Raw genomic sequence first — 19686 nt, 5'->3', positions numbered from 1 at the left:
AAGGTGTCCCTGCCATGGCAGGGGGGGGATGGGATGGGCTTTATGGTTTTTCCCAACCCAAATCTTCTGTGGTACTCTGAAATAAAAGCATCAACACCAAGCCCCAAATCAAGACCAGTTACCCCAAAACATTTTTTTCTACCAAGGGGCCCAAGGCAACTCCTCTGGTATCAGTTCAGCTTGTCCCAGTGCCCAGAGGCCAGAGTTCTGGAAACTCAGCTCTGGCTCTAGGGTGTTCCCTGTCAGCACTGAGCTCTCCACGTGTGGGGCTTTCCCCAGAACAGAGGTGTGGTGTGAGCTCAGTCCCACTCCATGGGTGCACTCATCATTACAGGCTGGTGTGTGACCACCCCTGGGAAGGCAAAAGCATCCTTGAGAAGTGCTGCACTCACTTCCCAGCGAGGAGCAGGGCAGGACACTGACCTGCAGGACGTAGGGGTTGATGCCCTGGGTGGATGCGATGTGCGTGGACGCTGGCACTGCCTCCTGCTCCTCGGCCAGGGCGTCCTCTGCCAAGGGCTCCTGGGCTGGCTCCTGGGTGACGTCTGCCATGTCACTGTCCAGCTCCACCACCCTGCCCAGCTGCTCCAGCTCCGGGGGCTGCGGATACAGAGGCCAGGTCACACCCACAGAGCACAGCTCAGCCAGGACAGCCACGGCTGCCACCAGCGCCTGTGGGCACTGCCGAGCGCTCCTGGCTCTGCCAAGGCTGCACACCAAGGTCAGGGATGGACACACAGAACCTTCAGGGTGGGCCATGCCAGGGAAGGAGCAGTCCCAGAGCAGCGGTGCCCTCCTGGAGTTTTCCCAGTTCTGCCATTCAGTTTAGGAAACTGTTCTTCAGCAGTGCAGTTCTCACGTGCCCAGCGAAGGGAGAGCTCTGCGTGTCCTGCCTCCCTCCCCTCCTCCCAGATCCATCCCATGTGGTACAAACTCCAACCACAGAGCCTACATTCCACAAAGATCTGCATTTCACATGGTTAATGTAACGGGCAGGCCCTGGCACAGGTGCCCAGGGCAGCTGGGGCTGCCCCTGGATCCCTGGCAGTGCCCAAGGCCAGGCTGGACACTGAGGCTGGAGCAGCCTGGCACAGGGGAAGGTGTCCCTGCCATGGCAGGGTGGCACTGGGTGGGATTTGGGGTCCCTCCCAACCCAAATCTTCCATGATTCCATGTCTCACTGCTCACAGGGGCTGTACTTTTGCCCACCTGGCTCCACAGGACCTGACCTCCCTTGTGCTGGTTTGGTTCCAGTTTAACCATCCCAGCTTTGTGTCCTGTGAAAGCCTCATGCTTCCAGCTTCCCAGAAAAAACAGTACAGACCACTGAAGTGATATAAAAACAGGAGTGAGGAAACCTAGGCAGGGAGTGTCCTGGGAATCCTGATCAGGAATTAAGGAGCATGTTCACAAGGCTGTACTTAGCTCTGCAGAACCAGCCAGGATGGAGTGAAAGTTCTCAGCTGAGATAAAATCACCTGGGCAGTCTGTAAGGATGGAACTGAGTGGCAGATGCAGAATCTGAGCCTGGCCCCATGTGTGGAACAGATTTACAAGTCAAAATATGGTTACAAACACACAAGTTTCACTGCTCCCTTCATTGGGCTTTAATGTAGCAGGCTCCCTTGCAATATTAATAAATTCATTAATATTTAACGTAGTGAGGGAAGACAAAGCAAAAACCAAATCCAGATATTAAATGCTTCTTACAGCCCAAATAATAGTATTACCAGATATGTTCTACACCAAGTTTTCAGGAAGTTTTAAGCAATGTTATGATGTTTCTTAGGGTTTTGGGAAACTAACTGCTGTTTTTTCTAATTTCAGAAATTAAAACCTAAGTTAATGTTATACAAGTCAGAGAGGTTAACTAACCTGGAGGAATTTTTGCTAAGTACATTGGATTGTAGAAGAATATTTAAAAATATCAGTGATATTCCCAGTATTCCTGAGTGTTTAAAACCTCAGCTCTGGTCCCCTAGCCTGAACATGAAGCAGGGAGGGGGGCTGAAGTGATGTTATTGGGCAGCCACGTGTGCAGCTCAAAATGCAAATAATTAAGGATCTACTCCAGCAGAGGGATGAGTGAGTGGGTGTTAATTAGCCAAGGAGCCAGGAGAGCTGGAGCAGCAGCTGGCACTGCTCTGGGATTCTCCAAGCAGAATCCAGCAGGGCTGGCAGCCCCAGCCTGCCCCAGCAGCAGGGTGCTCTGCCCAGGGAGCAGAAGGTGCTTTGGAACTGCTCAACAGGGATCAGGGTCCTGAGGGCCCTCTCACCTGCCTGGAGAGCTCTGCTCTCCTGCCACACAAATGGTCAGCAGAGACCCACACTGGGTACCAGGGAGAAGTTCTGTGTTACAAGCACAGAACTACCGAGGTGGGAAAAGCCTCTGAGCCCACCGAGTCCAGCCGTGCCCAGCACCGCCAGGGCCACCACTCGCTGCATCCCAAGTGCCCATCCACAGGCTGTGGGATCCCTCAGGGAGGTGACTTCACCACTGCCTTGGGCAACCTGTGCCAGGGCTGGACAGCCCTTTTCAGGAAATAGTTTTCCCAATATCCAACCTAAACCTCCCCTGGCACAACTTGAGGCCATTTCCTGCTCCACCCTCCTGGCAGGGACTTGTGCAGAGCCGAAAGGTCCCCCCTGAGCCTCCTTTGCTCCAGGCTCAGCCCCTTCCCAGCTCCCTCAGCCCCTCCTGGGGCTCCAGCCCCTTCCCAGCTCCATTCCCTGCCCTGGACATGCTCCAGCCCCTCCAGGTCTCTCTTTCCCAGAACTGGAAACAGCCCTTTGGTTAAGGGTAGAACATAGTGCTCAGGTGGAACATAGTGCTCAGCACGGGGGACAATCTCTGCTCTGGGGGACAATCCCTGCCCTGGGTCTGTGGCCACACCATGGCTGGGACAGCCCAGGGGCAGGGGCCATTGGCCTCTTGCCCACCTCAGCTCCTGGTATTCCCAGTGAACTAGATCAAACACTGCCTGTGCCCTCCTGGGGCTCCAGCCACTTCCCAGCTCCATTCCCTGCCCTGGACATGCTCCAGCCCCTCCAGGTCTCTCTTTCCCAGAACTGGAAACAGCCCTCAAGGTGGAACATTGTGCTCAGCACGGGGGACAATCTCTGCTCTGGGGGACAATCCCTGCCCTGGGTCTGTGGCCACACCATGGCTGGGACAGCCCAGGGGCAGGGGCCATTGGCCTCTTGCCCACCTCAGCTCCTGGTATTCCCAGTGAACTAGATCAAACACTGCCTGTGGATCAAACATTCCTGTGTAAGATGGGCCCAGCATTGAGGATGTTTTGCAAAGGTTTAAAGCAGTCACATCCAACACAAATATGTTTATGAAGCCAGCATGTAGCCAGCCTTACAAAAAGTATTATTTTAATAAAAATAGAGCACATTCTTAAAATGGAAAGCAGACAGTCTTGCACACTAATGGTGGTAAAGGCAACTGAGTGCACAGCATCACTGTCCAGGCAGGCAGCACACGGCGGTGGCATTACGGGCGTGCATTTAAGAGTCACAAAAACAAGGGTTCTTCCAGAAGAGGTGCAAATCTGCCAAACTCAGACTAGAATTCAAACAAGAAACAAGGGTTGAAAGCCTCCCCGCCCCGTCCTTGGTCTGAAATGTCAAGTGTCTCAAAGGAAAACAACACGCAGCCACTCAGGCAGAGCTCAGAAGAGTTTCTGTAAGGCTTCACTCTCCAGATTGCACGTTACTCCAACCACCCCCTTCCCAGGCACTGCTATTCTCCAAATTCCGTGTCATCAACCCCCTTTAGTCACTGCTCTCCTTCTACCTGAGCCGGGGGCGCTGGTTTGCCGTTCAGGGCCATCTGCTGGGGTGGCAGGTGCCCTGGGGGTGGCACAGGTGTGGTCTTTAACTTCTTGGTGTCCACTTTTAAAGGACGATCTTCCTCATCCTCGTCGGAATCTTGCAAGCCATACTTGGAAAAGTGTGCTACCTGTGTTAAGGAGAAGAACAAATGTGTCACAGCTTGGAAGTGAAATTTCTGGAAGGCCTGAACACTGGGCAGGTGTAACTGTGCCCTATACAGGTGCCCTAACACACAACTCTTAGGCCACCTGCAACAAATTCAGCCTCTCTACAGACTAAAACCACCTGCTCTAGGCAGGTCTGAGGCCTGTTTTCACCACAGAACCACAGACTGGTTTGGATTGGGAGGGGCCTTAAAGCTCATTCATTCCATAAGCAGGGATATATATTCCATGAGCATGCACTTCCACTAGTGCAGGTAGGTCCAGTGATCCAAGCCCCATCCAATCCGACCAACAACACTGCCAGGAGCGAGGAGCTGCTTTGGTGAGGATGGCTCTCACCAGAGCAGAGCAGAGGGACGCCACACAGCTGTCCGAAGTCAGAAATGCCTCGAGCTGGGGATGCTGAGCAGCCTGCAGCCCAGGCTGGCTCACCTTGAAGACCCAGGAGCCGGTCTCGGGGCGGTACTCCTTGAAGCGCGCGCCCTGCTTGCGGGACACGGCCTCCAGCCGGCCCTCGTAGTCCATCTCGGCCAGCCGCTCGGGGCTCTTGATCAGGCAGCGCGACGTCTTGTCCGTGGGCCACACCCCGTCCAGGGTCACCTCGGCTCGCCTGCCAAAGGACAGCAGCTCAGAGACGGGCTGGGAGCCTGGGCAGGGGAGCAGGGCGCAGCCCCGGCCAGGGAAACTCGTGTCAGCTTTTAAATCAAATGTGCGGCTCAGAAACCTGGAAGTAACTCACTGACACTGTAAACCAAATGCACCGTTTGGATTTGTCTCTTGGTTGCAGCCTGCAAGCACAGCAGACTGTCAGGGTTCCAAAAATCATCCTTATCTAACACTTACCTATTTAACCCTTCCCCAATGGGAGGTTTTTTTTCGTCGTCAGGGTAAACAATAACTTCTTTTCTCCGGATATGTACAATCTCATCCAGGTTTAAGTTTGTTAGATTTACTTCTCCTTCGAAGTAAATTGATCCATAACCTGCAGAACAACCCAAAAGGTCACAATTAAATTGTGAAAAGGTCAATTAAACTGCGAAAAGTCACAATTAAAACTGCGAAAAGTCACGTGCCACAGAGCCCACGTTCCTGCTGCGCTCCTCCTGTCCCCACCCAGCCTGGTCCTGTCTCCCAAGCAAAGTGACACATCCTTCCCCCTGAGAAAACTCTGGAGGAGCCTTATCAACTTTGACACTGATATCGAAGATAGGGTTTGGAGCACCCTGGGATGGTGGAAGTTGTCCCTGCCCATGGAATGGGATGAGCTTTAATGCCCTTCCCAAACCAAATCAGTCTGTGATACTGGGATTTATTTTATCCTAAAATCCCACACAACTTTGATGCCAACTGCTCCCAAAGCAAGGGCACTGGTGACAGTCAGACTGAGGTTTGGAACTGAGGTTCTGCAGCTTTAGGATCCCTGGAGCAGGCCAGGAGGGCCAGGGCTCTCACCCGTGCGGCCGATGGTGAAGTCTGTCACGATACATTCTTTCCTGTCGTTGGTCAGCCGGGCCAGCTCCTCCAGGGTCGGGATGGTGTAGTAGCCAGCTCGTGTCAGGACAATCCCTGCAACACAACATTCCCTGAAAACAGGGCTGGCAGCAATGTATCAACATTCCCAGACTGTTATCCCATTTCTTTTGCCAGCCTGAACAGCTGGAAGCCTCAGAGGAACTGAGAATCAGGGCACCCAAAGGCAACGGACACCACAACACCTTCATTCCACAGCCTCCAGAGCACATTTAAACCAAGTGCTCTGGCAGGTTCTGCTCAGGCACCTGCCAGGGAGCAGCAGGTGTGCAAACAGGAAGGGCAGAAGGTATGCAGGGAGAAGTAAAATTGCAAATGTATCAACACTTGAAGGAAACACTCTCCCAGCTTTAGCAGCCTGGGGCCTCAGGCACTGCTGACCAAACTGCAGCTTCTTCTACATTTAACAGGCTCCAATTCCTGTTCATCTATTAATTTGTCTAATGATCTTCCTATCTCCCAAAAGCATTTTGCATCTCCAAAATGTCTACAGACATTTCTTCTGAACACCTCACCTGCCAGTTTCATTACATGCCACATAAGTATTACCTGGGAGGATTAACAAATCTTTTCCCTTGACCTTTTCAAGTTTAAAAAACTCCAACATATGTGATATAAAACTGGGGTTTAGTTACTTTAAAGCTACTAGATCTTAATCTGACATATAGTTACATACACATAAAATTTAAATGCTCATTGACTCAGCAGATAAAATTTCTGCACTAGTAAGAAAAGCAACATTTGTATTCTGGTGGAAGAAGGAGGGGAAAAAAGCAAAAGCTGAGGGTGTCAAAGAGCAGAACACTCTGCATGCAGTGCTGCCCTGCCAGCCTCACCTGCAGGATGCTGCTGGAGCCCAGGCTCGATCTCCTTGTCCCACTCCTCCTGCAGGGAATCCTCCTGGAAGGAGGCGTCCTCGCTGCTGCCCTCCAGCCCGTTGCGCAGCGCCGCGCGCATGTTCAGCGCCACGATGGTGTCGTCCACGCTCGAGTGGGACTTGTGCCCGCTGCCCTCCAGGCTCTGGGGGATGGGCTTGGCAATAGGGTTGGTGTAGAACCTGGTCACCTCGTGGGCCTCCTCCTCCTCCTCCCGCTCCCCGTCCTGCCGGTGGTTCTCCTCGGGAGGCACCGACAGGAAGAACCTGGGCAGAGGAAGGTAATGTGAATTATTTCATTCCCAGGGACTTACACCAACATGCCTGTGCAGGGCCAGGAGCTGGACTGGGTGACCCCTGTGGGTCCCTCCCCGCTCAGGAGACTCTGTGATTCTATGATTAAAATTCTGCTCTTTCCAGGCAAAGAGCAAACAGGACCACACCAACTGCAGCGTCAGTGATTATTCCCCTTCCCTCTGCTCCTGCCTGACCACCTCTGCCACTGAGGCTCCCACTACAGCAAGGACAGTGGTGGGACTGGGACAGTCCCCACCCGCTGGGGACTAAGGCACGTGCCCTGTGCAGAGCTGAGTGGAACAGGGAGCTCAGGCTGGAGAGAAGCCTCCAAAGGGAGTGTAACAGCAACCCCACAGCCCCACCTCTCTGCCCACAGGGCCAGGGTGACCTCACTCCCACAGCAGCTCCTATTTTAGTAGCTTTCAATAAAATCAGCATGGTGAGCTGGGCAGGTTTTTTCCAGCCTCTGAATAAAAGAAAACCAAGGTTCAAAAACCAGAGTTCAACTAAAATATGGGCAGAGGTTTTTTAGAAGAGGTTGGAATTATGGCTTTTGCAGGGGGAGGATGTAGCCTTAGAGGCTCCTCAAAGTAATCTGTACAAAACACATACACAGAAAATAGAAATATGAGACGTGAGGACCAGTGGCACTCCCTTGCAATTCCCACATCACTGAGGACTGATCAGCAGAGGTTCTTCTCCCCTCAGAGTCAGGTTTAGCACTTCCCCCAAGGAATATCCTGGTTTCTTGCTACAGGGAAGGAAGAGACTCGTCCAGAACACAAAGTCCCTCCTCCCTGACCAGGATTTTGGGTGGGGTGACCTGGCAGTGCCCACACAGGAAGAACACATGGTTAGTGCAGGAGGAAATGCATCTCCCAGCAGGTCAAGTGCTTTCAATGAACAGAGAAGCGACATCCCTGAGAAGAAGGGGCTGCTGCACAGCACTAATTTAGGGACAGGCAGAACCAGTCTGCATTTCTGAGGACAAAGCCCTGCAGGGTGACTCACTCACCTGTCCCCATTCTCCGGGTACTCCGACGGCGACGCCAGGTCCTCATTCTCTCGGCTCACAGGAGAGAACAGGTTGCTGCTGCCGAGGTTCTTCAGAACCAGCTTCTTGATGCTCTTCCTAAACACCAAGCAAGGGAAAATTTGGATCTATCCACTACATACATGTATATTTCATACTTAATTCAGATGCTCCAGGGACCAGCTCTAAGACCTGTTCCCACACCCAGGACATCTCAAGTCTCCTGTAAGAAATCCTAAAATTTTTGGGGGAATTCCTTTCAAGGCTCTGGCTAATTAATATAGAGATGAAACAAGCACAAGCCAGTGAAAGGCTCAAAGCCCAAGTTCAGCAAACTCTGTTCTCTGTTTCCCAAAACAGTGTTCTCTGTTTCCCAAATCAGCTTTTCTAGAAACACAGGTCTGGCCCACAGGGGAAGGCTCATTTTACAGCAGGGTCACCTTAATCTTTTAGCCCTTTGTTTCTGCTTAACTCCAAACCTTTCAAAACCTCTTTTCCATTTGACTGCCACTGATGTACCTAAAAACTGAACCGAGAGCTTCACTCGGGTAGATCCATGGTTTATTTCTGACAGAATCATCTGTGGATATGAAACAGAACCAGGGCTGGGATAAAACCACCAGAAAAAACCACCAGAAATCTGCCTCCATACTAAGAGCATGAGCAAACCTGGTGACACTCCCAGTTCAGGAGCAGTAAGTATCACCCTGTGCAAGCTTTCCTTGTAAGAATTCCTCAATGACTTTATAGGAGCATTGCTCCCATCACGGGCTGACCTCATTTTACAGCTTATTTGGCCTTAGGAGTCTAATCTGAACCTTTTCACCTCTTCTACAGAAAACAGTTCTAGTGAAGCCTTACAGACAACTTGTTATTCTTCCAATACAAACGAGAGCACAAAATCATGAGATTCAGGGTAATACACAGGAGCTGCCACAAGAGTCTCACTCAGACACAAAAGAGAAGCTCACTTTGGCATGAAGGCTCCATTGGACAGGGAGGGCTCGTCATCATCCAGCCCATCGAAGAGCTGGGACTTGGCCGAGCCCGCGGACTGCAGGGCCTTGGGCCGCACTCTGGTGGCGGGGCGGGGGGTCAGCTTGTAGTGGGTGGGGGTCGTCAGGGCCTTCTGGGCTGCTGGGTTGGTTGGCTTCAGCCTCTGCAACAGAAAGATGGACAGTTGGAAATCTCAGGCGTGGGGACAGAGATTTAGGGTGCTCCAGTCCAGGGCCCTGAAAGGCAAAGGGGGTGGTAAGCAATAATTGCACCTGGGTTGGGGGGCTCCATGCACAGCCCCAGCCATCAGCCTGGGTCCACAGGCACCCGGGGCTCCAGCTGCCAGGCAGGACTCACCTCCAGCCCCTGGCACCTGCCCGGGGGCAGCAGACACTCAGAACCTCCCCTAACACCCAAAAGCCTGGGAAGTGTTTGTTCTATCATCTTTTGAACAAAGCAACAGGGAAAGGTTTATCAGAGACTCTCAGGGACATCCTAAGCAAAGCACTACAATTATTCCAAGCATTAACAACGACCCATCTTTATCCTCAATCAGCAGCAGAGAGCACAGGAACTCCACAGCCAAGGTTGTGATGCAGGCAAAAGCAGGAAATCATGGAATGGTTTGGGATGGAAAGTACCTTAAAGATCATGCACTTCCAACCCCCCTGCCATGGGAACTTTCCCCTGGGATAAAATCAAGCACTTTGTGTCCTGGAGGGTAAAAAGCCACTGCACCACTGGGAGAGCACAGAGGGCAACTTACTTGGCTGCTCAGTGTGCACTGGAGTGAGGACTGCACACAGAGCAAGTAATCCCACCTGTCACCCATAGAACGAGTTCAGTGCTCGTGGGCACTCACCTCTTCCTTCTTCTTCGGGTCTGACATGGGGTTTCTGAAGAGTGGGGAGTCCCCAAAGGGTGAGTAGGTCAGGCTGTTGAGGTGCTGCTGGAGGACAGCTTGCTGGGCTGCAGAGGCATTGGGGTCTGTCAGAGCTACAAAAGGAGCAGCATTTCAGTTTTAGAGCTCTGGGAACAGAACCAGGGCAGGCAGCAGCTCCCAGAGCATCTCCTTCCTCCATCAGAGTGTCCAACCATATTTATTGAGTTCTCATGGGTGAAAAGCTGAGGGCACAGAGAGCTACAGAGCAGTGGGAAGAGCCTGGCCTGCCAGAATATTCAACTAATCCAGCTGGCTTCTGAAAGGGTGTGCAGGGAAAACATTTCATGCAGAATTCTGACATTACTGCTACCACAACCATACAGGTCTAGAGTCCCCTCTACAATGGATTCTAAATCTTGTCTCTCTGTCTTAAAGCATTTCATTTTAATTCCTATTAAAATGCTCTAAGACTTCACCCCATGAAATATTCAAGCCACCAAAAGGAGCTTAATTCTAATTCCAACAAAGCCAGGGTGGGATGTGGGCATTCCCAAAGAACAACAAAATCACTCTAGAACAACAGGGTCTTATTGTCAGGGTCTGCAGGAAGTCAGCTGGAGACAACTGGGTCTTATTTTTGTCCCAGAGGCACAGCATTCCTGTTAAAAAAGGCCCTCTAGGCCTTTCCTATCTGGAAGTACTGAAAAAAACAATGCTGCACTTCCCTTACTTTTCATTGTGCACATCTATTCTTGCTGCCCCAAATTCAATTTGGGAAATTTACTAATCTTCAAGACAATGCTTTAAAATAAGTGCAATTATTGGGCACGTAAAGCAATTTGGAATTCCTTTAAAAATGTACATATAGCCAGCAAAACAAGGGTCATTAACAGGGTCTGCACTGTGACTGAGAACAGAAGTGGCCCCGAGGAGATGTTCTGTTGTTCCAAACCCTTTGGGAGGGTGTGCTCCTGTGCTCAGGCACGTGGGCACAAGGCAGCAAGCAGCAGGCTCATGGACACTCACCTACAGCAGGCTGAGGGGCCCCGAAGCCCAGGGTAGCCGTGGATGTGTTGAATCCTGGCGCTCCGAACGCGCCCGTTCCCAGCGTTCCCCCCAGCTTGGGCTGGGTGTTTCCAAACAAGGACGTCTGTCCTGCCCCCAGAGCTGTGACAGGAGAGGTGACTGTCAGCTACCACAGGACTCCGACAAGTTCACAGGCACAACAAAGCATTCCTTACTGGGCTGCAGGAAACACTCTCCATGCCCATGGAGGCTGCAGGAGCAGAGGCTCTGAGCACACAGGACCTCACCAGTCCCACCAGTGATGCCCAGTTTCTATCAGGCCACTTGGCACTGTGCTAAGAAGCTCCCTTGGAGCTGCCCTGAGCCATTCTGGCTTGAAGGTGAAACATGCCCACGCAGCCTTTCCTAACTCAGCTACAGGCAATGCCCAGGCTGGACCAGCACTGCAGCCTGAGGGCTGGAGCTGCCCAGAAATGAGCTGGGAAATGCTTACCTGTTCCAAACCCTGTTCCAAGCCCAGTGCCCAGAGTCCCAGTCGCAGGCTTATTTCCAAACAAGCTATTTCCAGCGGTGTTGGCACCAAAACCTTCAACAACAGAATGAGCAGCTCATTAGAGATGAAATTAGAACTGTGTATTTAAATAAATAAGCCTCACAGGGTCGAAGAGCCCTGCCCAAGTCAAATTTCCCACTGTTTCCAGCAGCGCGGGTTAAACTGGCGATCGGCAAGAAGGGACTTCACTGGTAATAAACACATTTTAGTTATAAATACAGCGTTAAAGCAGCACAGGAAAATGTTGGTCTGCCTTCTTAAGCTTTTCAGTTTGTTACAAACTTCAGAGTTTCCCAGAAAGACAGAGGTGACAGGATGCTGCTGTATCTGGCAATGGAGTAAAATGTGCTGGATTTTTTGACTGCCTGGAGGGAGCAAACCTCCTTTCATCCTGTTTATACCACACACATTTCTCTGACCCTCACCACAGAGCAGGTGGGAACTCAGATCTGCACAGTTCAAGGGCACAGCTGTAGCTGCAACAAGGCCACCCCAAATCTACCATGAGCTCAGTTCTACTGCAGATGCTGACCCCATCCCATGCTCGGTTAGTACACATAGCCAGGATTAAACTGAAAAGCTGCAGGTGTGCACCAACCCCTTGGAATCCAGCTCCATTCCTCCTATAAGCTGCTACACAGGCAAACCAAAACCACACACTGCAAAGGCTGGTCTCCACCAAACACTGCCAACACACTGTGGGGCCATGGAGATCCTGAGCAGCAGAACAAGAACTCAAAAGCACCTTTCACACCCCCGGGACGCTTACACAGGACTGCTCACCACAGTCAAGCCCTGCTTGCCAAGGTGCTGTCCTGGTTCAGAGCACTCAGAACCACAAAGAGCTTGATTTGGGAAGGACCTAAAAGATCAGCTAGTTCCCTCGAGTTCTTCCTTGTCTATATGGGCAGGCTGGCACAGCAGCTAAAGGCATGGCAAGCTCCACTGCCTTTAAATAACCAACACAAAAGAGCCTTCAGGGGACAGGGATGGCAGGGTCCAACCCCCTCCTACTCACTCTCAGACACAGGGTTTTTTGCTGCTCTGAAATCCAGCATTAAAAAGGCAGGAGAGATTTCAGAGTCCCATAAAAGAAGCTGCCACTCCCTTCAGCCATCCCTACACATTCCTCCTGCTCGGTCACACCCACCCAACATCAGTTCTCACATCAGAGGCCACCAGGAACACGCCACCAGCTCCTCAGGACTTTGGTCCTTCACACCACAACAGCCACAGCTGAACTGGAGCTGACTCAACTCACCTTCACTGCAGTGCAGGATCTCCTGACACCTGCTCAAGCCCAGGGATCACTGGTTTTACCCCAATTCTCCCAGTGCTGCTGTGCCAACACAGCGTGTTCACAGCCTCCTAACAAACTCCTCTGCTCCCTGAATCCTTGATTTCAAGAGTTTTCAACCACAGAATTACAGCATGGTTGGAGCTGGAAGGGACCTCTGGGACCACCCAGCCCAGCCCCCTGCCCAGGCAGGGTCACCTGCAGCAGTGACACAGGAACGTGCCCAGGGGTTTGGGATGTCTCCAGAGAGGGAGACTCCAGCCCCTGCCTGGGCAGCTCTTCCAGGGCTCTGCCCCTCCAGGGAAGGAAGTTCTTCCTCAGGCTGGGCTGGAATTGTTGTGTGTCAGTTCCTGGCCAGACACAGGAACGTGCCCAGGGGTTTGGGATGTCTCCAGAGAGGGAGACTCCAGCCCCTGCCTGGGCAGCTCTTCCAGGGCTCTGCCCCTCCAGGGAAGGAAGTTCTTCCTCAGGCTGGGCTGGAATTGTTGTGTGTCAGTTCCTGGCCATTGCTCCTCGTCCTGCCACTGGCACCAGTGAGCAGAGTCTGGCACCATCCTGACACCCTTGGAGAGATGTGGATGGATGGGGTATATGGATGGATGGGATGAGATGGATGGATCCCCTCTCAGCCTTCCCTTCTCCAGACTGACCAGACCCAGCTCCTGCAGCCTCTCCTCACCAGAGATGCTCCAGACCCCAAATCATCTCTGTGGCCTTCCCTGGACCCTCTCCAGTAGCTCCTGGTCTTCTTGAGCTGTGGAGCCCAGAACTGAACAGGACACTCCACATGAGCCTCCCTGGAGCAGAGCAGAGGGGCAGGATCCCCTCCCTGACCTGCTGGGAATGCCCTTCCCAATGCTCCCCTGGATCCCAGGGGCTCTCCTGGCCATGCCAGGTTGAAAATTCCCTTAAGGACTCACCAAAACAGTGGCACTTGACTATCTGCCTCCCGAGTCAGGGAGCCCCCCCAAGAGCAAAGGCACAACCCAGCACATTCCTCTGTGCCAGGGTCATCATTCACCTGACAATTCCAACACTACAGTACTCAGCATGTGCTCTCCACAGTGTGTGGTACACAGCACAGATTTAAATGATTGAAACCACACTTTTTTCCCCTGTCCCCAAACTGGAAGGGTTTGTAGGGGTTCCTGAACTCAGAGGAGGTTTGTTACCGAAGAGGCCCCCGCCCGTGGTGGTACCGAACGAAGGAGCGCTGGTCGTGGTGGCTCCAAATCCAGCAGGCTTGTTCCCAAACAGGGTCTGAAAGGGAAAAAACAGGAATTCAGAAACCTGGGATGTTGACACCACAGGAACTGTACTGGTGTTTGGCTGCAGGCAGGGAAGCAGAACTAAAGCCAAGCACAGCTGAGCCCCCCCAAGCCCACCCTCCCATGAGTGGCGTTATCCCAAGCCAGCTGGAAGATCCCCCAAAAGCAGCTCCTAGGGTCAGACTCAAGGGGCTTAAGGGACTTGTCCAATCTCAGTGATCCTGTGATTTTTGCTCCACCAGAACCAAAATGATTATCAAAAACCAAGGTTGTTTTGGTTCATCACAACTTATAACCTGTACTTCCAACCCTATGCTGAGGCATCCCAGGCACTGATAACCTCAGCATCTCCTGCTGCTTTTATCACTCCACACATCACTTGTTCAAAAAACGACTCTGCTACACCTGTTTATCCTCCAGTTTACAGCAAACCACCTGACTTTTGTATCTCAGGCATCCTAATCCCTAAGCTGACACAAGTTCTGTGCAGCCAGCACCCCAGAACAGGGCTCTGCTTGGTTTTCTCTCTTTATTATGGAGGCACAGACATACCGAACCACCAACACCAAATCCCGTGTTGGCTTGTCCAAAAAGGCCAGTTCCCGTTCCAAATCCAGTCCCAGCATTTGTATTGGCAGCTGTCCCAAAAAGGCCTCCAGGCTGTGAGGGCTGGGTGACCCCAAAGAGACCCTACAAAAAGGAACCAGGTTAAGGTAATGCTCCCAGGCTTTTCCAAGTCCAGCACTGACAGTAACAGATCCAACACACAAAATCAGGCAATGTAACAATGCTGCATTTGCCCGCGTGCTGGGGGAAGAGAAGGGGTGAAGAGCATTCCAAAAGCTTTAGTCCTCCTCCAAAAAATCAGTTACTAAAAGGAAATTTAAAAAAAAAAAAAAACCACAAAAATTTATGCTCCAAGTATTGCAATTTCCTCATCGCTTTGAGCAAGGGAGATGGAAAAGAAACATTTCACAGGGTTTTCTGGGAGAAGTCACAACAAATTCACAAAGAACACAGGATATCTGGAGCCAAAGCCTCAAGTTATACAACAAGTTACAGCTATGTAGAATCTTTCTGTCACAAAAGTCCCCAAATGTTGCTCATCTGTCACCAGAAAGCCCAGGATTTGAATTGCCATAGAAGGCTGATAATGGAATGACATTATCTGTGTGAAAATGATCGGAAGCACAGGAGTTGCAAGAGAGCAGCTGCTTGAGGAGGTGAGTGGGTACATGATTTGTGAACAGCTGACTGTTCTCCAGCTGTCAGGAACAAAGCTGACTGCCAGGAGGTTCCTCACTCCACCGCAGCCTTCAGAGCTCGGCACCCCGCTTTCACCCCCCTGCAGTGGACTCTGAGACACACCCCAGTGCTGCAGCCCCCGTGCCCAGCAGGAGCAGCCCCTCTTACCATGGTGTTGGTGTTGGGCTGGCCCAGGGTGCTGGTGCCCCCGAAGGAGAAGCCGGTGTTCTGCGTGGTGGTGGCCTGGCCAAAGGGTTTGTTGAACAGACTCGTGGTCTGGGACTGCTGCCCAAAGAGCCCCCCGGTGGTGCCCGTGCCAAAGCCAGTCGTACCTGGGACACCAACGGGAGTTAGAGACCAGCCCAGCAGATCCACACCCCAGCATGCGCACAGGAAAAAGGGTCACAGAATACCCTGAGCTGGAGAGACCCAGAGGAATGATCCAGTGCCACCCCTGCCCTGCCCAGACCCCCTAAGCCCAGCCTGGGCATCCCTGGCAGCGCTGGCCAAAGGCTCCTGGAGCTCTGGCAGCCTCGGGGCCGTGCCCATTCCCTGGGCAGCCTGGGCAGTGCCAGCAGCCTCTGGGGAAGAGCCTTTCCCTGCTCTGCAGCCTGGCCTGGCCTGGCCCAGCCCCAGGCGCTCCCTGGGTCCTGTCTCTGCTCACCCAACAACCACTTCCATTCCTACAGCCTGGAGGATTTGGATCTGTTTACAGTCGAATTCCACAAACACAAATATCTATTACCAGGAAAAAATCCTTCCCTGGGAGGGGGGGCAGGCCCTGGCACAGGGTGCCCCTGGATCCCTGGCAGTGCCCAAGGCCAGGCTGGACACTGGGGCTGGAGCAGCCTGGCACAGGGGAAGGTCCCTGCCCATGGCAGGATGAGTCTGGGTGAGCTTCAAGGCTCCCTCTAACCCAAACCATTCTGGGATTCTATGATCTATTTACTTTTTGATTTCCACCAAATCCTAATAAAAATCCAAATGTTGTTTGAACTTTTCCAAGGGAAAGTAAGAAAACAGATTCCTATGGCAAGGAGCTGCACCAGCCAATGCTGGCAATACAACCACAGCACAACTCTGAGCTCACAACAGCTTTCCAGCATTTCGCATCTCAGAATTCTAAATGGCTTAACAGAATATTTGCACATGCACTCACAGGAACACCAGGGCCAGGCAGTACTTACTGGTTCCAAAAGCAGTTTTATTCTGTCCGTAGGAGAAGCCTGTATTGGTAGTGGAAGAGCCAAAAAGTCCTGTGGCCGTGCTGGACGTGGCAGTGGAAGAGCCAAACAAGCCAGCAGTTGCTCCTGCTCCTACAGGATTCGTGGGCCCTTTCCTATTCGCCTGGTAGTCTTCCAAACGGAGTTCCTAGAGGAAAATCCAGCTCTTTTTACCCAGGGCAAGGGCAGGCAAATGTCCTTACCACACTCACACAGCACTGCATCTTCACCAAGGTGAAGGCTCAAGAAAAGCTGCAACACCCACATTTTTAAAAACAAGGACACCAAAAATGGGACCTGAACTTAGATCCATGTTTTTACTTCAGTTTGACATCCCAGAGCCTTTTCAGATATTTTATAAACTCTCTGTTTTGAAGGGTCAAATAAAGCAGCCCAAATGGGAAGGCCCCAGGATAAATCCTTGGGAACACTAGTTTATAACAAACAACTGAGCTCTGCCTGGGATCCTGCTGTTATCTCAGCAGAGCTGTTCCCACCAGGATCTCATGTCCTTCTGACAAGATGAAATTTCAGCTCTTCCAGACCTGCATTAAGCACTTAAACCCAACTGCAATTAACGTGGCATTGCATTAGTTGTTTTACTTGACAGCACCTCTCGTGTGCGATGGCGACATTGAAGGTTCATTAATGTTTTTGCATTAACGAGCACAGACAGTAACTGTGGCCCAGAACGGCCCGAGGTAAGGCTGTGTCCCCGTGCACTGACCTCGAGGGACTTGCTCTCGTACTCCTTCATGGCAGTGATGCACTGGTGCTTGGTGTTGATGTTGGTGCTGACGCCAGATTTCACCATGGTGTCGGTGCCGGTTGGAGGCTGCCAGGAAGGGAGAAAGAACAAGGTTAAAATCCAGACAGACTTGGGGGAACACAGCCAGAGCTCCCTGCAGATCCTGGGAAATCCTACACCTAGCACAGATCTGAGGCTCTGTGTGACTGTTCTGCTTGGGCAAGACCCCACCTGCAGAGCCTCCAGCCCTGGGACCCAACAGCACGAGGATGTGGAGCTCTAGGAGCCAGTCCAAGGTGAGGTCCCTCTCAACCCAAGCCTTGTGTGCTTGCATGGTTTTATGATTCCATCATTATTTGTACAGCTGAGGCCTCACCCAGGTGTGCTTAATGATGATAAACAGTGGAATTAGCCACAGGAACTCTCAAAACAACTCCCAGCAATTCTACTTTCGGTTTCACTTTAAAAGCAGCTTACCTCAGCTTCTGACACAAACCCTGGAGCTCTGCACGAATTTCACTATCCCCGCTCTTTTTAACAGTGCTATGGAAGTACAAATCAGCAGCACTGCAAGGGCCCAGGCAGCAGCACAGCTCTGCCCCCAAAGCCTCAGTCTTACATCAGCTCAGTCCGGAAATGAAGAGGGATGAGATCTGCACGCACAAGTTTTTGGGGAACAGAGCCCCTCCTCCAGCAGGCCCCAGGCAGCCCAGCTCCTCAAGGCCTCTGCTGGGCCACCCTCCAGGTCCAACTGCCACAAAACTTCGCAGCAGTTACTGAATCCTGTCTTAAAGGGGACTCGTCCAGAGGAGGCAGGACACCACTCCTCTCCTTCCAGGTCCCATTCCCAGAGCCAGGCTGGCCCAGGAGAGCTGAGCTGATTCTGCCCCATCCCAAGATGTCTCTAACCCTCACTGCTGCCAGCATTTGCCATGGATCACCTTGAATTCCACAGCACCTGCTGAGAAGGCTCAGCTTTAGCAGCTCCTTTACTTCTTCAGAGTTAGCTCTAAACCCACCAAGCCTGAAATTCTACAGTGGTTGAGAAGGGATGTTTTCAAATCAGTTCACAACACTTCCACATGAACTCATTTTTTCACCTCAGTGGCCAAGACATCACACAAACAACTGCAAAACTGAACACTTCCCACAGTAAACGGGCTGGACTAAGAAGAGCAGAACTTACATTAAATTTAATAGTTGTGCCAGTTGGAGCAGCAGTAAAGCTGGTTGGGCCAAACAGAGAGCCAGATGTGCTCCCAAAGGGGTTGGAAGTGGTGTTGGTGGTCCCAAAGAGCCCTCCACTGCTGGTGCTCGTACCAAAGTCTAAATAAAGGACAAAAAAAATAATATCAGTATTACAACAAACCCAAAGTAAGTATTTAAAACTTAAACCCTAATACTTCATTCAAATTAGAAACTGGTTTGAAAATCAAAAGAACAGCTAGGAAAAATAATTTGACAGCAAAGCTGGAAGCTGATGGTGCTGCTAATGCAGTCCTCTGCTGCAGAATTGTCCTTAACTCAGCACCCCAGAAACAGCAGACAAACCATAGCAGTCAGTTTCCTTCCATTCCCAACAAGTAGGAAGAAAATAATACAGTAACTTTATAATAAAGATAATCAGTGAGGCTCCTTTTCTTTATTCAAAGGGGCTGCAAGCAGCTGCTTTTGTCTCAAGAAATTACAGAACAGTTTTAACAGCATTCCCTGACTTCTCCTGCCACAGACAAACCCAATTGTAACTGCTCTCCCACTGGATAAAAACCTAAAATCAAATAGCATTGAAAAAGTATCCAGGATAAAGAATTCCAACCAACCACCTTTGGCAATTTATTTTAAAATGTAGGGCTGGAATCACAGCTACAGATTCAGGAGCATGTGGGCTCCCCCCAGCTGCTGTGGGCACAGGGATGTCACTGTATCCTCCAGGAGAAAACCCCCAGCCCCACCCTGACCCCTGTCCCAGCCCCCAGGTACACCCAGCTCCCCCTGCTCTCCCACCCAACAGCAGAGGGGTGCCAGTGTCACTCACTTCCAAAACCAGCTGGTTTGTTCTGTGCAAAGGCATTATTCTGGGATGAGAACAGGCTTCCACCAGTGCTGGTGGTTCCAAAGAGGCTGTTTGATGTCCCAGTGGATGTCCCAAAGCCAAAGCCAGTGCTGGTGGAGGAGGTGGCTGGTTGGTTGAAGGTGGTGGACCCAAACAAGCCTCCTGCAGACAGAAACGGGCTGTTAATCCTTCACAACCTCCTCTGCCTGGGAGCTTTGGCAGCTTCCCTCTGTCCTGCGCTTGGTTGGGTGCTTTTTGGCTATTTTTGGCGGGTTTTTGTTGACGATTCCTCGGCTGGGGCTGCTCCCTTTGTGCCCTCCCTCCCTCAGCCCCGCAGTACCTGGCTTGCTCTGCGTGCTCCCGAACAGGCTGCCGGTGTTGCTGCTGGAGCCGAAGGCCGAGGTCCCGAAGGCTCCTCCGCTGGTGGTACCAAAGCCAGCATCTGCAAGCACAGCCCAGTGAGCCCCTGGGGCTGCAGCTGCACAAACTGCCCCAGAACACTCACTGCTTCCTTCCACGCCTTCCCAACAAACCCCCGGAACACCCCAGCCTTCCCTAAGCACTGCATTTTCCACTCTGCCCACAGAAGGAATTTCCACACCAGACACGCAGTCCTGGTTGTCTGCCCAATGAAAGCTCGGTTAGGGGTGAAGCCT

At 51.8% G+C, this 19686-nt stretch overlaps 1 protein-coding gene across 1 annotated transcript in view; it reads right to left on the bottom strand.

Moving 5' to 3' along the window:
• The window catches only part of NUP98 (nucleoporin 98 and 96 precursor), a 35983-nt gene that overhangs the window by 12510 nt on the left and 3787 nt on the right, over nt 1–19686 (bottom strand). Inside the window, exons 3-21 of the mRNA XM_041470321.1 lie at nt 19371–19472; nt 19013–19192; nt 18164–18303; nt 16957–17064; nt 16194–16377; nt 15175–15338; nt 14314–14451; nt 13666–13753; nt 11137–11229; nt 10644–10784; nt 9597–9730; nt 8710–8897; nt 7721–7837; nt 6371–6675; nt 5457–5570; nt 4848–4986; nt 4437–4614; nt 3803–3967; nt 424–600 (exon numbers count right to left, since the gene is read on the bottom strand). Coding sequence (XP_041326255.1) covers nt 424–600; nt 3803–3967; nt 4437–4614; nt 4848–4986; nt 5457–5570; nt 6371–6675; nt 7721–7837; nt 8710–8897; nt 9597–9730; nt 10644–10784; nt 11137–11229; nt 13666–13753; nt 14314–14451; nt 15175–15338; nt 16194–16377; nt 16957–17064; nt 18164–18303; nt 19013–19192; nt 19371–19472 — 2855 coding nt within the window. The remainder of the gene's footprint in view (nt 1–423; nt 601–3802; nt 3968–4436; nt 4615–4847; nt 4987–5456; nt 5571–6370; nt 6676–7720; nt 7838–8709; nt 8898–9596; nt 9731–10643; nt 10785–11136; nt 11230–13665; nt 13754–14313; nt 14452–15174; nt 15339–16193; nt 16378–16956; nt 17065–18163; nt 18304–19012; nt 19193–19370; nt 19473–19686) is intronic.

This window comes from Pyrgilauda ruficollis, unplaced genomic scaffold, assembly GCF_017590135.1.
Source record: "Pyrgilauda ruficollis isolate IOZ18807 unplaced genomic scaffold, ASM1759013v1 scaffold244, whole genome shotgun sequence".
NCBI classification, from domain to species: domain Eukaryota; kingdom Metazoa; phylum Chordata; class Aves; order Passeriformes; family Passeridae; genus Pyrgilauda; species Pyrgilauda ruficollis.
Note: the sequence above shows the minus strand (reverse complement) of the source record. Positions and strands in the feature narration are given on the sequence as shown.